At 49.0% G+C, this 21508-nt stretch overlaps 1 protein-coding gene across 1 annotated transcript in view; it reads right to left on the reverse strand.

The window, feature by feature from the left end:
- The window catches only part of LOC130283809 (protein mono-ADP-ribosyltransferase PARP14-like), a 62835-nt gene that overhangs the window by 23172 nt on the left and 18155 nt on the right, over window positions 1-21508 (reverse strand). The window contains 12 exon segments of the mRNA XM_056533318.1: window positions 1022-1133; window positions 2776-2997; window positions 4121-4357; window positions 8856-8930; window positions 8933-9288; window positions 9291-9357; window positions 9359-9993; window positions 9996-10422; window positions 10424-11130; window positions 12408-12644; window positions 14243-14452; window positions 15868-15901. Of these exon segments, the coding sequence (XP_056389293.1) occupies window positions 1022-1133; window positions 2776-2997; window positions 4121-4357; window positions 8856-8930; window positions 8933-9288; window positions 9291-9357; window positions 9359-9993; window positions 9996-10422; window positions 10424-11130; window positions 12408-12644; window positions 14243-14452; window positions 15868-15901 (3319 nt within the window).

Genomic DNA, 21508 nt, shown 5'->3' on the forward strand with positions numbered 1-21508 from the left:
GCCTGTCCGCAGCACTCCGGAACATCCTCTTCGGGATCCCCTGCATCGCCGTCGCTCTTCATCGTCGTCATCACGTGCGTAGTGACGTAGTGGCGGCATTGAGGAACGACGATCCCAGACGACAGAGACGTTCCGGAGCGGCGGGGACACCCTGGGGACGCGGCGACAGCGATGGACGGCAACATCCAGGGCAGTGGTGACGGCGGGGACAGGTGAGTATAACGTCCTATATTTAACGTTGCACGGATCCCTCAACATGCGACGGTTTCAACAAACGATGGTTCCTTTGGAACGGATTACCATCGTATGTTGAGGGACCACTGTATAATGCTCCCAGTGATATACTTACAGGACAGGGACCATATTGCAAGGATAAGAAATTTTCAAGCACATTGGCCCACATTTATCTTTGTCTTTAAACAGTTTTTTGTGTCTAAAAAAGGGGCAAAAAAGGCGCAAGCAGGTTTTTGTGCCTTTTTTTTGCCCCTTTTTGTTTACACATTTCTGTTGATTTTGAGTTGCAATCCACAGATTTTGAGTTGCAATCCACTGATTTTGGCAATAGACATGATATGGAAGGGATTTATCATTGCCCCTTTTTGTAAAAAGGAGCAAAAAAAGGCGCAAAGCCACTGAAAAGTCTCTAAAACTACACCAGCCCAGACATGGTGTAGCTTTTTGGTCTATGTGTAGACAGGAATTTCAGAAAATTGCACAAAATTTATCAAAGCTCTTTTACCTTTTAATAAATTTGGTTCTCCTACACATTATCAGCACACACAAAAAAAAAGGTGTAAAAAAATGCTTCACTTGCACTGCAATGATAAATGTGGGCCATTATGCCCTTCCTTGTTTGCTGGCACTGAGTCCCCTGGACACCACAGCTCTGGGCAGGTGAATAAGACCGACCTGGAATGGGCTCTATAGCTACTTCTACCTCTATTGTACAGATGCTCCTTGGTTTTATAATGAGTTGGTCCTATCTCACCACCTTCATAGAGTCTCTGCAGGGTCTTCTTACCTGTGCCTGAGCTTGCTCCAGATTCCTCCATGGGTTCTGCAGCTGGAGAAGACACCGTTCTGCTCTGCACAGGAGGTCTGCCCTTTATTGCACCTTGTTTTCTGTAAAATTCCTAAATATAATATGGTTGTAATGAGGAGCACTATTTGTATAATGGGGTGAGAGACACAAAGTACGTGCAAGAGATAGAAAGCACGCAATAGACCAATGGTTATGGGCGCCCACTAACACAACACACAGTTACCCTAAGGTTTACTAGAAGGCAAATTCAGCAGGTGCTGAGCCCGATTACTTGACTGTTTCTATATCTCACACAACTGATGTCTCAGTGTAACTCACCTATAATAATACAGTGATCCCTCAATTTACAGTAGTTTCAACATACAATGTTTTTTTCTGGATCATTGTAACGGGAACCAGACTCAACATACAAAGTACAGACAGTCCAGATCTGTGAAACGTGTCAATGGCTGGAAGAACCGACCAATCAGAATGGACATTTTACTGGTAAAACCCCTGTATTACTGAAGTGTATACACTGACTGGTGTCTGGTAGCGCCCCCTACAGTACAGGGAGGTATTACATGTTCTGTACTCTTTACCTGTACTACTGAAGTGTATGCACTGACTGGTGTCTGGTAGCGCCCCCTACAGTACAGGGAGGTATTACATGTTCTGCACTCTTTACCTGTATTACTGAAGTGTATGCACTGACTGGTGTCTGGTAGCGCCCCCTACAGTACAGGAAGGTATTACATGTTCTGTACTCTTTACCTGTATTACTGAAGTGTATGCACTGACTGGTGTCTGGTAGCACCCCCCTACAGTACAGGGAGGTATTACATGTTCTGTACTATTCTTTACCTGTATTACTGAAGTGTATGCACTGACTGGTGTCTGGTAGAACCCCCTACAGTACAGGGAGGTATTACATGTTCTGTACTCTTTACTTGTATTACTTAAGTGTATGCACTGACTGGTGTCTGGTAGCGCCCCCTACAGTACAGGGAGGTATTACATGTTCTGTACTCTTTACCTGTATTACTGAAGTGTATGCACTGACTGGTGTCTGGTAGCACCCCCTACAGTACAGGGAGGTATTACATGTTCTGCACTCTTTACCTGTATTACTGAAGTGTATGCACTGACTGGTGTCTGGTAGCGCCCCCTACAGTACAGGGAGGAACTACAAGTTCTGTACTACTCCTTACCTGTGCCACGGTTAGCTGCTTCTTTGGAGCCCAAGTAAGGATGGCTCCATTTGGGACACTATGTGTCCTGTATAGGACCGTGAAGAAGCTCCTGTCCTCTACATAAACCATTGTTTCCCAACCAGGGTGCCTCCAGCTGTTGCAAAACTACAACTCCCAGCATTCCCGGACAGCCAACGGCTGTCCGGGTATGCTGGGAGTTGTAGTTTTGCAACTGCTGGAGGCACCCTGGTTGGGAAACACTGACATAGACAGTGATTACAGGTCCCAGCAGATCTTTCTTACTTTTATATGTAAGGACTTTGCTTTATCTATATTAGTTATCTACTTATTTTTCTTTAATCCTCACTTTTTCCTATTTTGGATGACATTTTGGTGGCTTCAGAACCAATGACCAGGTTTCCATAGAGTTCTGGTCTCAACATACAATGGTTTCAACATACAACGGTCGTCCTGGAACCAATTAATATTGTAACATGAGGGACCACTGTATAACATCCTCTCCATCATCCATGAATGCTGATATCACAATTATTATTTTACCTTTATGGTTTCCGTGTCCTTCGGATGCAGCATAAAAGTCACTTGCCGGAGGGACTGATTTTTGGATGTGGAGATGAACTTGAGAACTTCATCAAACATGAGAGACGCCACAACGTCTTTAGGAAACCCCAGAATTCCTGTCCCAATAGCTGGAAATGTGATGGACGTCATCTGCTTCTTCTCTGCTGTATCCAGGCAGTTGTGCATCGTCTGTCTAAAAAGCTAAAGAGAAGGACTGGACCATGAGGGACATTATATCATTGTGTACGACAAGACGTCCTGAAAACGTAAGATTATCATGTGCAACCTCTGCAACTTAGTCATGTAGAGAGCGTCTATAAATTGTGTATATTTAGGGTTTAGGCTGCCTCAATATTTGCCTAGATAACTCAATGTAAAGCCCACCTATAAGGTTCCTGTTCTATATACAGTGGTCCCTCAACATACGATGGTACTCCGTTCCAAACGGACCATCGTTTGTTGAAACCATCGTATGTTGAGGGATCCGTGCAATGTAAAGTATAGGACAGTGGTCTACAACCTGCGGACCTCCAGATGTTGCAAAACTACAACACCCAGCATGCCCGGACAGCCAACGGCTGTCCGGGCATGCTGGGTGTTGTAGTTTTGCAACATCAGGAGGCCCGCAGGTTGTAGACCACTGTTAGAGGAAGTTGTACTCACCTGTCCCTGCCGATCTGGACCATCACCGCTCGTCACCGCTGCCCGGGATGTCGCCATCCATCGCTGTCGCTGCGTCCCCGGGGTGTCCCCGACGCTCTGGCAAGGCCTCTGCTTCCCCGGCATCCGCGCTCTCCGTCGCCGCCATCACGTCGCTACGCACGCCGCAGCGACGTGATGACGACGATGGAGAGTGCCGACGATGGAGGGGATCCCGAAGAGGATGCGCCGGAGCCCCGAGGACAGGTAAGTGATCTTCAGCGGAGCACACGGGGCACCGTAAACGGCTATCCGGTGGCAGCTGAAGCAGTCTACGCTGTTGGATAGCCGTTTATGCGATGGCCCCGACATACAAAAGCATCGTCACTGTACTGCGATTTATACCCATCTACAATGGAATGTCTGACCTCTAAGTACCCTGAAAGACTGATGCCTAAAGTCGGCCATACGTATTGATTGAATCAAGACAAACCAATTTTGTCAGGATGGCTGTCCGGGCATGCTGGGAGTTGTAGATGAGCAAAAGCTGCAGGCACCCTGGTTGGGAAACACTGGAATACAACATTACACCCCCCCCCCCCCCCATAATGCGGAGATGCCATAATACATTACATAAGAGTGGGATTTATTGGGGTACATTACTCCATATTGGCCCGACCGATACCTGTTCTGATAAACCTTTTCCTCCGTCCCATCGTGGAACGACCACATGAATCACAATGTTACAGGACAAACTGAAGCCCGGAGTAACAAAAACGGCACCATCGACCACCTGGGCTCCGGATCCTTCTTTCGATAGAGATACTTGCATCTGTTTTCCTGCCTTCTCATGAAGGGCTCTGGATGCTCCGCCGCTGTCCAGGTGGAGGTCTTTTCCAATACTGTTCACAATCACATCTGTCTGTTCACAGAGACACAGGGGACACAGGTCACATACAATTCTGCCCCAATTCTTTTAGTGTACAAGCTGGGAATGATTTGAATGAATTTATACTGACTATAAAATCTGAATACCGTATTTATCGGGGTATACCACGCACCAGTCTATAACACGCACCCTCATTTTACCAAGGATATTTGGGTAAAAAACGTTTTTTACCCAAATATCCTTGGTAAAATGAGGGTGCGTGTGTGAGCATGTCTATTCCCCGATACACTGTTTCTGACCCTGCAGATGCCCCCAGGAAAGGCAGGGGGAGAGAGGGCATCGCTGCCCGCTTCTCTCCCCCTGCCTTTCCTGGGGTGTACGGCCCTGCTGCCGCCGCTTTTCTGCCCCTGGCTATCGGCGCTGCTGCCGTTGTTGCTCTGCGCTACGCAATGACGAGTGATGTCACTCGTCATTGCGCCTCGCAGCACATAGCAACGACGCATAGACGCCACACCGGAGCCAGAAGCAGCGCGGACCCAACCCCGGCAACAGGTAATCATAAAACCGGGGATGGGGGAGTCAATGGGGCAGCGGCGCCGATAGCCAGGGCAGAGAAGCGGCGGCAGCAGGGCTCTAGACCCCAGAAAAGGCTGGGGGAGAGAAGCGGGCAGCGATGGCCTCTCTCCCCCTGCCTTTCCTGGGGGCTTCTGCGGGGTCAGAAAAACCGGGGGGGATGGGGTAATGAGGTAATGGGGCTGCGGCGCCGGCAGTCTCTGGACCCCAGGTCAGGCAGGTGCAGAGAAGCCGGCAGTGGTGGCGGTCTCTGGACCTGCAAAAGCCGCTGCAGTTCATTGATTTAAAGCGCCCGCTTTAAATAATTGAACTGCAGCGGCTTATCGGCGTATAACACGCAGATAGACTTTAGGCTAAAAATTTTTGCCTAAAAAATGCGAGTTATACGCCGATAAATACGGTAATCACCAGTAAATAAAGCAGATGCTTCCAGTGACAAACAGGTTAGACTACATTAAAATGTGAAAACCTTTCATCGATTTCTTCTGTGTTGAGTTAAACATGTTTGGATTTGCTCTGTTGCAACGTGTCAGCATGTACAAGCGTTCATTCCTTGTCAGGCTATGTCCGCAAAAATAAATTCTACACGGACATTCCACGGCAGCAAAGTCCCTTGGATTTCCATTGGATTCTGCTGCACTGTGTAGAAACATCTCCTGTGGAAATCCCAAATCATTCAACTGCAGAAGAGTAGACTTGTCTATTCTTTGTGCGGTTTCCGTTCGGAAATGCTTTGCTGCCTATGAGATGGCACATTTCCGAGCAGTTCTAACCCCCACCGGATCATTCAAATGTGCGGAATGTCCGAACATTTTATTATTGTGTGAACGTGGCCTCTTGGAACAATGGGGGAGATTTACCAAAAACCTCTGTAGAGCCAGAGTGGAGCAGTTACTCATAGTTTTCAGATCCTTTCACATTTTTTCATTATGTTGCTCATTGCGCTAAAATTTGAATATAAAAAAAAGGTATCTAATTTCCCCCATCATTCTGCCCTCAATAACCTATAAAGAGAATGTGAAAATTGAATTTTAGAAATAATTGCAAATTTATTAAAAAAGAAAAATTTTACATTTCCCATTGATATAGTTATTCAGGCTATGACACATGACATTTAGCTTGGGCTCCTTCCATTTCTCCTGACCATCTTGGAGATGTTTCTACACCTTGATCAGGATTGACAGGATTTGGAAAGACACAGCCCTATCTATATAAGGTCTCGCAACTCTGTGAATGTCCTTGAGGGGCCCAGCCAGAGCCCGAACCCAATGGAACATCTCTGGAAAGACCTGAAAATGGCTTCACGACAGTTCCCGTACAGAGCTGAGAGGATCTGAACAGAAGAATTAGAGCTGGGCGGTATGACCAAATATGTGTATCATGGTATTTTTGTAACTGATAGAGTTCCACGGTATATAACGGTATTTCTTTCGCCCCCCCCCCCACCCCACCCCAAATCCTGTTACCCCCCCCAGTGCTGTTCTGCTCCCCCCAATTAATGATCAGCCCAGCAGGGTACTACTCACATATGTCACCCGCAAGCACTGCCCTCCTCCTCTTTGTTGCGGGCCGCCGGCACTGGAACTCTATACTGTACGCCAGTGGTCTCCAACCTGCGGACCTCCAGATGTTGCAAAACTACAACTCCCAGCATGCCCGGACAGCCAACGGCCAGTGATAGGTAAAACTTACTGTCATGTAAGAAGCCGGCCAGAGCTCCTTACATGACTGTGGGCTCAGCCTATCACTGGCCGGGGTGGAACATCGCTGTGGCCGGTGATAGGCTGACGGCTGTCCGACGTTCCAGTACCCAGAAAGAGCGTGAGGCCGACGTAGGTAAGTTAAAAGTTTATTTTGTTTATCTTTTGCAGCCCGGGCATAGGGATACAGCATACAGCAGTGGTCTCAAACTTGCGGACCTCCAGCTGTTGCAAAACTACAACTCCCAGCATGCCCGGACAGCCAACGGCTGTCCGGGCATGCTGGGAGTTGTAGTTTTGCAACATCTGGAGGTCCGCAGGTTGGAGACCACTAGCGTACATTATAGAGTTCCAGCGCCGGTGTGAGGTGAAAAATTCAAACCCGTGAAAAAATCGGGCAGTGCTTGCGGGTGACATATGTGAGTAGTACCCCGCTGGGCTTATAATTAATTGAGGGGGCAGTAGAACAACGCTGGCGGGTAACATGATTTGGTGGGGGGGGGGGGGGCAGAACAGCGCTGGCGGGTAACATGATTTGGGGGGGGGGGGGGGGAGGGCAGAACAGCGATGGCGGGTCACATATGATTAGTTCCCCGAGGTGGGGACGGCGCAGCGCTGGGCTGATAATTCATTCCCAAGGGGGAGGGGCCCAACCGGTATTGCGGTATGGGGAAAAATTCATATCGTGCAGCACAAAAATTTCAGTATTCGGTATGAACCGGTATATATACCGCCCAGCCCTAGGAAGAGTGGCACAAAATCCCTAAATCCAGGTGCGTAAACCTTGTGGCCTCATCCCCAAGAAGACTGGAGGCCGGAATCACTACCAAAGGGGCTTCACTAAAGTCCTGAGTAAAGGGTATGAATACTTATGTCATTGCAAGATTATAGTTTTTCTTTTTCTATAAATCAGCAGAGATTTCTAACTTTCTATTATCACTTTGTCAATATTGGGTACGGAGGGCAGAATGTTGGGGGGAAACCAGAATTTAACAAAATGTGAAACAAGTGAAAGTGCCATAAGACCTTCTGAATGCGCTGTACTTTTGTGAACACCACTTTAACACCATTTTACATATAGAATCGACAAAACTTAGAGGACAGAGTATGTGTAGAAAGTAGGGATCGACCGATATCGGTTTTTTAGGGCCGATACCGATAATCTGTGGAGGTTAAGGCAGATAGCCGATAATTTATACCGATATTCCGGTATAAGTTATCGGCTATTTATCCCCCCGCGACACCGCTGCAGATCAATGATTTAAAGCGCCGCCGCCACCCGCTTCTCTCCCCCTGCGTGTCCGGGGGTCCAAAGACCTATCACCGCCACCGCTCCCCCCACCGCGCCGCGGGGTGCCTCCAGCTGTTGCAAAACTACTACTCCCAGCATGCCCGGACAGCCGTTGGCTGTCCGGGCATGCTGGGAGTTGTAGTTTTGCAACAGCTGGAGGGCCTACTGTAGGTATAGTATATTGTACAGACCCCTGTCCATCCCAGAACCCTGACTCACCTTCCCAGTTGCTGCAGGGACCGTCCGGGGAGGGTGGTCCGGGCCATCCATCCTTCCTGTAGTGTCCGGCATTCCGGGTGGAGGGTGAACCGGTACGGGCTGTCCTTCTTCTCCGGGGTCCTCTTCTTCACTCCGGGCAGGCTCCGGCCTAGTAACGCTGCATAGACGCCGCTGCGCAGCGACGCACCTGACGTCACGGCGTAGCGGCGTCTATGCAGCGTACTAGGCCGGAGCCTGCCCGGAGTGGAGAAGAGGACCCCTGGAGAAGAAGGACAGCCCGGACCGGTTCACTCTCCACCCGGAATGCCGCCGGACACTACAGGAAGGATGGATGGCCCGGACCACCCCCATTACGGCTAAGTTTAATTTTTTTTATTGACTCGGAGGGTGGGGGAGGGGCCCGACCGGTATAGCGGTATGGGCAAAAATCCATACCGTGGGAGAAAAAAAAAAAACGGTATCCGGTTCATACCGGGATACCGCCCAGCACTACGGTGGGGGGTGCGACGCGGTGCAGTGGGTCGGGGGGGTGGTCGCGGCGGGTCGGGTGGGGGGGGCCGTGGCGGTGCAGGGGGCAGGGCATTATCGGCTTATCGGCAAGGTAATTGCCGATACCGATAATGCCCAAAATCGTGATTATCGGCCATACCGATAATCGGTCGATCCGTAGTAGAAAGCCATTGTAAGTAATGTAAGTAACCCAACATTGTGGTCACCAAGTGGCCTCTGTAACGTTAAAGAGCGGTACTTACTTGGCATCTTGAAGGAATCCTTCTTTGACGCTGATGACCATCTTTTGGTTGCCTACCGTCACACTTGCAGTTGCTCCTCCTCTACACTTTGAGGCGACGTCCCCATAGCTTTTGGCACAGAGTGTCTGGTTAAGTTCTGTTCTCCAAACAGTTCTTTCAGAGACTTGGTAAAGGCTGCGATAGTTACATCTTTAGTGTCTACCAGATTTATATTTGTCACTGAGCTGGATCTGCTATTACTTTGCACAAACTCTTTAATGGCCTCTGCTATATTTTGTGCACATACTTGTACCGGAAAACCAAAGATACCAGAACTGACAGCTGGAATGGCTATGGACTTATGACCATGCTGGGCGGCCAATGTTAGGCTGCTCATTATCGCTGTCTGTAGAAGATGCTTACATCTTTGTGATGAACTGGAATTCCACTTGGCCCCACAGTATGAATGACCTGCTTACATGGCAAATTTCCTGCATCTGTGATTACCGATTCACCGGGGGAACAGTCCTCCCTGCTGACAGACAATACGATCACAGTCACTTTGGAGTTTGGGTCCGGCCACATTCAGTAAAGCCATCGCCAGACCTCCAATGTGTTTCAGGTCTTCATTGGCCGCATTAACAATGACATCTGCTCTGTGACGGCACAAGTCTCCCATGTATACCGATATAGTCACCCCCTGGGGCAGTTGTATCTGGTATTGAGGCTCATCCAGAGTTGTTTCACTAATATTTTCATCACTATGTTCATCATTTTCCTCGTCTTTCTGTAAATGTATCACACATTTGAATTTATTCCTCGCCAATGTTATGTACAACTCTTCATGAGACATACAAAACTTTTTGGCTCCAGGTTTATCAATGCGCAAGGTGTCATCATAGACAGAGGACAGGATCTTCTCTACATGGGAAGCTGCTTCCTCAACATAAGTCTTTGTTCCCTTTAATTGCATGCTCTTAGGTCTTAATAGAACCTTAACATTAATGCGTTTCAGATTATCCAAAATGTGCTTCTCCTCCTTGATGAACTGCATGACGGCCATTGACCTCATGTTGATGTTCTTCTGCACTGGAGTGTTTTCCTCCACAAAGTCCTGGATTTCTTTGTAGCTCTTGTGTACACTGGAAGATAAACTGCAACCACCACATCGTTCTCCGCTCCAGGGGGGAATTCTAGGATTAGGACTGATGAGGTCTTAGAATTGTATGAGTTATGTAGATGTGATTGGAGACTTTTCCACTCCGGACTTTGTAGGAGAGCCTTGTGCTCAACTGGGATTCGCTGACAGATTAATTCTTGACTTATTTGCTCTTCTGCATCCGTTAAGTCTTTTTTGGAGTATCCGGTCAGTTTTATCCCATTATCTTCCATCTCAATTAGAGCATTAATATTGTGACGTATGAAAAGGAAACACGAGACCTCTTCATTGTTAGCAAACATCAAGAACTGGAGGATGTGCGGGTCCAGCAGGATGGATTTAGATTTCAACTGCTGTTTAACACTAAGTATTTCACACTTGGCTTGGAGAACTTCATCTCGCAGTCCGGTAAGGTGGATATTTTGTAGTGGATGGGTCATATTCCATCTTCAGCTCTGGGACATCTGCCAGTATCTTCTTCTCCACACCACTGTTACGTATAATATGATAGAGAGCTGCAGACATCGGTTCTGTCATGGTGGACAGCTGACTTTTTCTTTCTGCTTTTTTGCTAATTTCCTCCACCAGTTTCCTAAAAGTCTTCTCAATCCTATTAACATCCTTCATTGTGCCCGCCAGGAAGACCTTCTCAGCCTCAGGGTTGGGTTTGACCAGTACTCCTTCATAGGCAGAAGTGGAGGTCTGTTCCTTGATGTCCTCCCACCCTGAAGGATTTATTTTACAGTCTATGACTTTATATCTTGATATAATCATTGAGAACTCAGCAGATACCGTCTCGGGTCCATGTCTGGCAACCTTTGCCATTGTCCTGAGATGTGATGATAGTGAATTGGGAAAACACAAAGTGATGACTGGGTTTGAGCAATTCTGATCTGGCCATAGGATCTCACACATTTTCTTGGACATGCTCTTCTCTATGCCTTCTTTCAATCTTGCATCATTCCATATAAACTCCAATAAGTATGGACTGATAGGGAACTCGATGGACTGTGGTTTTACTACAGTAGGTCTCTGTCTCCCATACAGGACTGTACCTAAAGTGGGGTAGTATCGATACACAGAGATCACCTTCTTACTTATCATATGTTCCTTTTCTAGTATGACCTTCACAACTGTAAGAAAGAAAGACATACCATGTGTATAAGACAGATAAGCCAGGATACAAGGTCCTTCCACAGATATCAGCAGGCCATGATTTTTTTTAAGTATTAAAGGGTTACTACAGCCCTAAGACATCTTATCCCCTATCCAAAGGATAGAGGATAAGATGTCTGACTGCGGGGGTCCCGCCGCTAGGGGACCCCCACAATCTTGCATTCGGCACCCACCTCTTTGAGCTGCACGCCACGCTGCCAGCTCACAAACTGCCGGGTGCTGACCACGGGGCCGGAGTATCGTGACGTCACAACAACTCCGCCCCCCCCCCCCATCACGCCCTGCTCCCGCTATGCAAGTCAATGGGAGGGGGCGTCACAAAGTGGAAAACAAATATTTTCAAATAGTTCCAGAAAGTTAAACAGATTTGTAAATGACTTCTATTTCAAAATCTTAATCCTTCCAGTACTTAACAGCTGCTGTTTACTACAGAGAAAATTGTGCAGTTCTTTCCAGTCTGACCACAGTGCTCTCTGCTGACACCTCTGTCCAGATTAAAAGCATATGCCCATAGAAAACCTCTTCTGCTCTGGACAGTTCCTAACATGGACAGAGGTGTCAGCAGAGAGCACTGTGGTCAAACTGGAAATAACTAGAGATGAGCGAACTTACAGTAAATTTGATTCGTCACGAACTTCTCGGCTCGGCAGTTGATGACTTTTCCTACATAAATTAGTTCAGCTTTCAGGTGCTCCTGTGGGCTGGAAAAGGTGGATACAGTCCTAGGAGACTCTTTCCTAGGACTGTATCCACCTTTTCCAGCCCACCGGAGCACCGAAAAGCTGAACTAATTTATGCAGGAAAAGTCAGCAACCGCCGAGCTGAGAAGTTCGTGACGAATCGAATTTACTGTAAGTTCGCTCATCTCTAGAAATAACTTCACACATTTATTTGTAATATACAGCAGCTGATAAGTACTGGAAGGGTTAAGAGTTTTTTTTTAATAGAAGTCATTTAAAAAATTCAAACCAGATCATTCGAAAACATTTCTTTTCCATTGGAGTTCCCCTTTAAGTACAGCCATCAGTATTATAAATTATGAATAAATTCTGGCTATATGCATGGCATAATATTTTAGTTTTTGGAATGTAAGTAATTATCACAAGAAAAAGCTTCACAAGAAAGCAATGAGGTGACCCCCTCAAAAACTCATCTAGAACAATATCTATTCTACTTCTATATAACACATTAGGTCTGGTGGATCCCAAACTCTACACCCTGTCACGTCACTTACTTTGTGCATCAGAGAAGGTGATCAGAGCGGCCTCTTCCTCCGGGATCATCACTGCCTCCTGAACTTCGCCACCACCGACCTTTGAGCTCTCAAAATATAAGACAAGCAGGTCCTTTTGTGTGTTTGGGGGTAACCCTTCAGCCCTGATGATTTTCGTCTCCTCTAGAGGCTTTGCTGTCAGTTTCTGCTGATTTACTCTCTGGTTTTTAATGAATTTTTGGATGAAACCAAAGACATCTGATTGAAGAAAAACAAATTGTTCAGGATCAGAGAAGTTGATACCGGTAAAGAAGAGACTGAGGCGAAGACAAAACATTTTTTGTTAGTTACTATTACTATAGACCAATGGTCTCCAAAATGTGGTCCTCCAGATGTTGCAATACTACAACTCCCAGCATGCCCGGACAGCCAATGGCTGTCCGGGTATGCTGGGAGTTGTAGTTTTGCAACGTCTGGAGACCACGGCTATAGACCAAAGAAATAATGGCACACAGCCCTTGGACTCCAGAGCATCATCTATGGAGGGATCATTCCATCTTCCCCAACAAGAGAGAGCCAATCGATTCTGGTGGGATCTGGGGATCAACATAATCTACAAATATGTGCAAGGAAGAATAGGATCCCAATTATCAATGGCCTGCCCTGAATGACATCAAACCAGATTTGGAGATCCTATAGCAGTGATGGCGAACCTTTTTGAGCCCGAGTGCCCAAACCGTAATGCACACCAACTTTTTTTTCCTCAAAGTGACAGCACAGCAATTAAATCAGAATACTCTGATGCCCCCTGCGCCATTATATTCCCCCCTCTGATTCCCCCTGCGACATTATATTCCCCCTCCCCTGATGCCCCCTGCGCCATTATATTCCCCCCCTCTGATGCCCCCTGCGCCATTATATTCCCCCCTCTGATGCCCCCTGCACCATTACATTCCCCCCTCTGATGCCCCCTGCGCCATTATATTCCCCCTCCCCTGATGCCCCCTGGGCCATTATATTCCCCCCCTCTGATGCCCCCTGTGTCATTATATCCCCCCGCAATGCCCCCTGCGCCATTATATTCCCCCCTCTGATGCCCCCTGCGCCATTATATTCCCCCCTCTGATGCCCCCTGTGTCATTATATTCCCCCCCCGATGCCCCGTGTCATTATATCCCCCCCCCTCATGCCTCATGTCATTATATCCCCCCCCCCCCCCCGATGCCCCTCGTGTCATTATATTTCAGCCCAACCCCCCTCTCCTCTCCTGTACCACATTATTTACTAAACCTCACCTCCTCTCTGATCCCCTGCTACCTGTCCTCCGGGAGGCTCAGGGGCTCGGCGGTCACTGTTGTTACTGGACCGCATCCTCGGTCCGGACGGAGGGCCGCGCGATGAGTGACAAAGCAGGGTTAAATGCCTGAAGAATTCCCCTGCCCGGCGCCTGAAACTGCATGTCCCGGGTGTCGGGCAATACAATTTCCACATCCCTCTACCATGGCGAACTATGGCCGCATGCCCACAGAGGGGGCTCAGTGTGCCACCTGTGCCATAGGTTTGCCATCACTGTCCTATAGTCACCTCTAATAATGATCTGTGTAGATCTCATAAACATGTTTCATATGGATGATGGTTTTACTAAAAAGCTATAGGAGGGACCAGGGTCCCACTAATCTGAGGTCACTGTGGGTTATACACAGAGGTTATATATGTAAAAGTAATACATGACGGCGTTATAGATACAGAGACTAAATATGTAGAGGTTATATAAGCCAAGATTATATATGTAGAGGTTATATAAGCCAAGATTATATATGTAGAGGTTATACATGTAGAGGCCCAGGTTATGTTACCAATGTCGCAGGTGAAGGAGATCACAGCCACTTGTTTTTCTGGAATTGTCTCCAAGTAAAACTCCTTGTCATCGATCTTGTCACTAACATTCTCTATGAGGAGGACCAACATGTCAGATGAACAGGACTCCAGGACGTTCTCGACCAGAACCATGTTGGTGTGGAGATGCTCGGCCTGAGCACTTGGTTCATTTCGCACAACCTTTGCAACTGTTGGAAACCAAATATATTATCTATAAGCCAGTGATATACGTGACAGCGCTTAATACACAACACCCCGCACATCTGCCCTCGTCCTACAGGTGGTGCGCACACACTTGGTGAGCTTCCCTAGCCCAGGACCCCGCAGCTTCACCAGCCCAGGACCCCACAGCTTCACCAGCCCAGGACCCCGGAGCTTCACCAGCCCAGGACCCTGCAGCTTCACCAGCCCAGGACCCAGCAGCTTCACCAGCCCAGGAACCCACAGCTTCACCAGCCCAGGACCCAGCAGCTTCACCAGCCCAGGACCCAGCAGCTTCACCAGCCCAGGAACCCAGGGAATCATCAGCCCAGGACCCCGCAGCTTCACCAGCCCAGGACCCCAGAGATTCACCAGCCCAGGAACCCGCAGCTTTATCAGCCCAGGACCCCACAGCTTCATCATCCCAGGACCCCACAGCTTTATCAGCCCAGGACCCCACAGCTTCATCATCCCAGGACCCCACAGCTTTATCAGCCCAGGACCCCACAGCTTTATCAGCCCAGGACCCCACAGCTTTATCAGCCCAGGACCCCACAGCTTTATCAGCCCAGGACCCCACAGCTTTATCAGCCCAGGACCCCACAGCTTTATCAGCCCAGGACCCCACAGCTTTATCAGCCCAGGACCCCACAGCTTCACCAGCCCAGGACCCCACAGCTTTATCAGCCCAGGACCCCACAGCTTCACCAGCCCAGGAACCCACAGCTTTATCAACCCAGGACCCCACAGCTTCATCAGCCCAGGATCCCACAGCTTCACCAGCCCAGGAACCCACAGCTTTATCAGCCCAGGACCCCACAGCTTCATCATTCCAGGACCCCACAGCTTTACCAGCCCAGGAACCCACAGCTTTACCAGCCCAAGAACCCACAGCTTTATCAGCCCAGGACCCCACAGCTTCACCATCCCAGGACCCCACAGCTTCATCAGCCCAGGACCCCGCAGCTTCACCAGCCCAGGAACCCACAGCTTTATCAGCCCAGGACCCCACAGCTTCACCAGCCCAGGACCCCACAGCTTCACCAGCCCAGGACCCCACAGCTTCACCAGCCCAGGACCCCACAGCTTCACCAGCCCAGGACCCCACAGCTTCACCAGCCCAGGACCCCACAGCTTCACCAGCCCAGGACCCCGCAGCTTCACCAGCCCAGGACCCCACAGCTTCACCAGCCCAGGACCCCACAGCTTTATCAGCCCAGGACCCCACAGCTTCAACAGCCCAGGACCCCACAGCTTCACCAGCCCAGGACCCCACAGCTTCATCAGCCCAGGACCCCACAGCTTCACCAGCCCAGGGCCCCACAGCTTTACCAGCCCAGGACCCCACAGCTTTACCAGCCCAGCATCGTTGTCTTGTGTTATTAGTAGTTGGATAAATTACCTGGACTGTTGATCAGCTCATCTTTCCTTGGTTTCTATAAGAAAAGTAACACTAATGATCAGAGAGGAGGATTGTCATCAGTGTCAGCTCTGCTTTCTTTTGTCTTCCAGACAGTGAAGAGTTAATCAGGTGACAGCACAATCCACTACACTATATATGTTGGCCCTTATACGGTGTTCTGTCATACAAATACCCATTATCGACCTGTTTGGTCTGTAATTGCCCATGTAATAGAATTTGCTTTTAGCATCTCTAATAGGTTAGGTTTCCACCTGCAAAAAAAAAAAACTCACAAAAAACTTCCCTGTCATTTTGCACTCTCAAAATGCATTTTTTGTGGCGTTTAAAGGGGTACTCCGGTGGAAAACTTTTTCTTTTTAAATCAACTGGTGCCAGAAAGCTAAACAGATTTGTAAATTGCTTCTATTAAAAAATCTTAATCCTTCTAGTACTTATTAGCTGCTGAATACTACAGAGGACATTCTTTTCTTTTTGGAACACAGAGCTCTCTGCTGACATCACGAGCACAGTGCTCTCTGCTGACACCTCTGTCCATTTTAGGAACTGTCCAGAGTAGGAGAAAATCCCCATAGCAAACATATGCTGCTCTGGACAGTTCCTAAAATGGACAGAGGTGTTGTCACGATTCGGCTAGCTGGATGTGGATCCTCTGTGTCAGAGAGGGATTGGCGTGGACCGTGTCGGTGGACCGGTTCTAAGATGCTACTGGTATTCACCAGAGCCCGCCGCAAAGCGGGATGGTCTTGCTGCGGCGGTAGCAACCAGGTCGTATCCACCGGCAACGGCTCAACCTCTCTGACTGCTGAGAAGGCGTGGGACAGAAGGACTAGGCAGAGGCAAGGTCAGACGTAGCAGAAGGTCGGGGCAGGCGGCAAGGTTCGTAGTCAATGTGGATAGCAGAAGATCTGGAAACACAGGCTTTGGACAACACTAAACGCTTTCACTGGCACAAGGCAACAAGATCCGGCAAGGGAGTGCAGGGGATTTGAGGTATTATAGCCAGGGAGCAGGTGGAAGCTAATTAGGCTGATTGGGTCAGGCACCAATGGGTGCACTGGCCCTTTAAATCTTAGAGAGCTGGCGCGCGCGCCCTAGAGAGCGGAGCCGCGCGAGCCAGCACATGACAGCCAGGGACAGGGACGGGTAAGTGACTTGGGATGCGATTCGCGTGCGGGCGCGTCCCGCTATGCGAATCGCATCCCCGCCGGCAATGTCAGTGCAGCGCTCCCGGTCAGCGGGTCTGACCGGGGCGCTGCAGAGAGAGAGACGCCGTGAGCGCTCCGGGGAGGAGCAGGGACCCGGAGCGCTCGGCGTAACAGTACCCCCCCCCCTTAGGTCTCCCCCTCTTTTTGTCTCCTTGTCCCTTCAAAAGAGACGACAACATAGGAGACGCCTCTTGAGTCTCCTTCTGAAAAAAGAAGTTCTGGGTAGCTATACCAGCGGCAGGTAGTTCAGAAGAAGTGGGAATGGGGAGGGGGGGCAGAGGATGAAGCTTGTCACGGGGCAGAGTGTCACCAGGACGGGGGCTATGAGGAGGCACGGCACAGTCCTGATAGGCCTTGGGGAGGCTAGGCACAGGAGGAGACACTGAGGCCCGACAGACGGGACTGGGAGCCGATGTGAGGCATCTCTTACGGCAAGCAGGGCCCCAATTCTTGATCTCCCCGGTGGTCCAGTCAAGGGTGGGAGAATGAAGCTGGAGCCATGGCAGACCGAGGAGGACTTCAGAGGTGCAATTGGGAAGGACGAACAATTCAATCTTTTCGTGATGGGGTCCAATGCACATTAAGAGGGGTTCTGTGCGGTAACGCACGGTGCAGTCCAATTTAACTCCGTTGACCGAGGAAATGTAGAGCGGCTTGACGAGACGGGTCACAGGGATGCAGAACTTATTCACCAAAGAGTCCAGAATAAAATTTCCAGAGGCACCAGAGTCCAAGCAGGCCATGGCTGAGAGGGAGGAGTTGGCAGAAGGAGAAATCCGCACGGGCACCGTGAGACGTGGAGAAGCAGACTTCGTACCAAGAGACGCCACACCCACGTGAGCTGGGTGCGTGCGTGCGTTTCCCAGACGTGGAGGACGAATAGGGCAATCTACCAAGAAATGTTCGGTACTAGCGCAGTACAGACAAAGATTTTTTTCCCTACGGCGAGTCCTCTCTTCCTGGGTCAGGCGAGACCGATCCACTTGCATAGCCTCCTCGGCGGGAGGCACAGGCGTAGATTGCAAAGGATACTGTGGGAGAGGTGCCCAGAGATCAAGGTCTTTTTCCTGGCGGAGCTCCTGGTGTCTCTCAGAAAAACGTATGTCAATGCGGGTGGCCAAATGGATAAGTTCTTGCAGGTTGGCAGGAATCTCTCGTGCGGCCAGCACATCCTTGATGTTACTGGATAGGCCTTTTTTAAAGGTCGCGCAGAGAGCCTCGTTATTCCAAGATAATTCGGAAGCGAGAGTACGAAATTGGATGGCGTACTCGCCTACTGAAGAATTACCCTGGACCAGGTTCAGCAGGGCAGTCTTGGCAGAAGAGGCTCGGGCTGGTTCCTCGAAGACACTACGGACTTCAGCGAAGAAGGACTGGACTGTGGCAGGATCATTGCGGTCCCAGAGCGGTGTGGCCCAAGACAAGGCCTTTCCAGAAAGAAGACTCACTACGAACGCCACCTTAGACCGTTCTGTGGGAAATTGGTCCGACAACATCTCCCTATGTAGGGAACATTGAGACAGAAAGCCACGGCAGAGTCTAGAGTCCCCATCAAATTTGTCCGGCAGGGACAAGCGGAGGCTGGGAGCGGCCACTGGCTGCGGAGGAGGTGCAGGAGCTGGCGGAGGAGATGGTTGCTGCTGTAGCAGTGGCAGAAGTTGCTGTAACGTGGCGGTCAACTGCGACAGCTGCTGTCCTTGTTGGGCGATTTGCTGCAATTGCTGAGCGACCACCGTGGATAGGTCAGCGAAACTTGGCAGCGGCACCTCAGCGGGATCCATGGCCGGATCTACTGTCACGATTCGGCTAGCTGGATGTGGATCCTCTGTGTCAGCGAGGGATTGGCGTGGACCGTGTCGGTGGACCGGTTCTAAGATGCTACTGGTATTCACCAGAGCCCGCCGCAAAGCGGTAGCAACCAGGTCGTATCCACCGGCAACGGCTCAACCTCGCTGACTGCTGAGAAGGCGTGGGACAGAAGGACTAGGCAGAGGCAAGGTCAGACGTAGCAGAAGGTCGGGCAGGCGGCAAGGTTCGTAGTCAATCTGGATAGCAGAAGATCTGGAAACACAGGCTTTGGACAACACTAAACGCTTTCACTGGCACAAGGCAACAAGATCCGGCAAGGGAGTGCAGGGGAAGTGAGGTATTATAGCCAGGGAGCAGGTGGAAGCTAATTAGGCTGATTGGGCCAGGCACCAATCATTGGTGCACTGGCCCTTCAAATCTTAGAGAGCTGGCGCGCGCGCCCTAGAGAGCGGAGCCGCGCGCGCCAGCACATGGCAGCCGGGGACCGGGACGGGTAAGTGACTTGGGATGCGATTCGCGAGCAGGCGCGTCCCGCTATGCGAATCGCATCCCCGCCGGCAATGTCAGTGCAGCGCTCCCGGTCAGCGGGTCTGACCGGGGCGCTGCAGAGAGAGAGACGCCGTGAGCGCTCCGGGGAGGAGCAGGGACCCGGAGCGCTCGGCGTAACAGGTGTCAGCAGAGAGCACTGTGGTCGTGATGTCACCAGAGAGCTCTGTGTTCCAACAAGAAAAGAATTTCCTCTGTAGAATTCAGAAGCTAAAAAGTACTGGAAGGATTAAGATTTTTTTTTTTCGAAATAATTTACAAATCTGTTTAGCTTTCTGGCACTAGTAAACTTAAAAAAAATTAATAAATAAAGTTTTCCACCGGAGTACCCCTTTAAAAAAATAAAATAAAATTGTGTGTATAAGTCTTGTGTTTTTTTTTTCTTTTTCGTTTTTTCCACGTGTTTTTATCATGACAAGTCATGTGATTTGTCCCCCCACATTTCTTCTATTGTAGAAATTGGGGGGGGGGGGGGGAGACAAACGCCAATGCTAAACCCACCCACGCACCTTTTTGATTGCGTTTTTTAGCTCCTATAAATTTCTATAGGACAAAAGCGAACAACAAAAAATATGGTCTCAAAAGGCTGGTGGTGCTCAACCCCAAATGCAGTTGTGCATTTATACTGGGGGAGCAGATCCTGCCCTTGTAGTCCGTTGCTAGGGGCGATCCCCAGCATAAAATGCATACAATGGAGGATGCCTGCAGCGGACTACAAGTGCCACAATAGAATCCTACACCAGATAGACGGTGCGGATGTGTAACAATTAGAATAATACAATACAGGAATATGGGTGCACTACTGTGGTAGATGTATAGAATGACATTGGCTAATCCCTCAACACCGATGTTAAAATATAATATATTATATATATAATATAGGACAAAAGCACCAAAAAATTAACGTATGGAAAAAAACGGCAAAGTAAAAAAGTCCAAGTGCGTTTGCCATTTCATAATTGGCTATTGACTGCGCCATGTTTGGCAAAAAAAAAAAAAGTCAAAGCTTAGCCTAAGGGTAACTTATATGTCTGTCTATTGGACTTCTCCCATAATGCATTATTTTAAAGGGTCACTCTCAATAAAATACATTTTTGCTATTGCACTCCTTATGGTAAATAAAAAGTATTTCTAATATACTTTGTTTAAAAAAAATTTAGTTTTCTATGTTTTATTTGTGCTTAAAAAAGCTCAAGAGCACATTTTCCCCCATCTTATACACAGACTTAGGACCGAGGTCCAAACACAGGAAGAGCAGTCTGGAGTGCTGAGGGGGGGGGGGGGTGTGTGTCCAGCCTCATCCAATCATAGCTCCGATCACACTTAAAGGGGTTCTCCACAGCCCTGTCTTCCGGAGCTCCGCTCGCAGCGTCTGGAAGTTTATTACTCCGGATGCTTTGTGTGGGCTTCCGTGTTCGAGGCCGCCCCCTCGTGACGTCATGCCCGCCCCCTCAACGAAAGTCTATGGGAAGGGGGCGTGACAGCGGTGACGCTGCGAGCGGAGCTCCAGAAAACAGGGCAGTGGAGAACCCCTTTAACTGCCATATTCTGTTGGTTGGACACCCCCCCCCTCAGCACTCCAGGCTGCACTTCCTGTGTTTGGGCTTCGGTCCTAAGTCTGTGTATGAGATGGGGGAAAATGTGCTCTTGAGCTTTTTTAAGCACAAATAAATAACATAGAAAACTTCATTTTTTTTAACCAAAGTATATTAGAAATCATCTTTATTTCCCATAAGGAGTGCAATAGCAAAAAAATGTTTTAATGAGAGCGACCATTTAAGCTCGTAAGCTTTCGTTTGTACTACATGCACCTTATGGAAAATTAAATAAAATGAAAAATAAGTAGCGAATTCAAGAAAATCGTAAGTCGTTTAGGGTTGTCTAGTTGTCATGTAAAGTCATTTTGTACCCTATGAACTTGAAAAAGATTGCTGAACAAACTGAACAGACTGTGTCCTTGCTGCTAGGTCAGTGTTTCCAACAAAGGTGCCTCCAGCTGTTGCAAAACTACAACTCCCAGCATGCCCGGGCATGCTGGGAGTTATAGTTTTGCAACAACC

This window comes from Hyla sarda, chromosome 8 (assembly GCF_029499605.1).
Source record: "Hyla sarda isolate aHylSar1 chromosome 8, aHylSar1.hap1, whole genome shotgun sequence".
In the NCBI taxonomy this organism is placed as follows: domain Eukaryota; kingdom Metazoa; phylum Chordata; class Amphibia; order Anura; family Hylidae; genus Hyla; species Hyla sarda.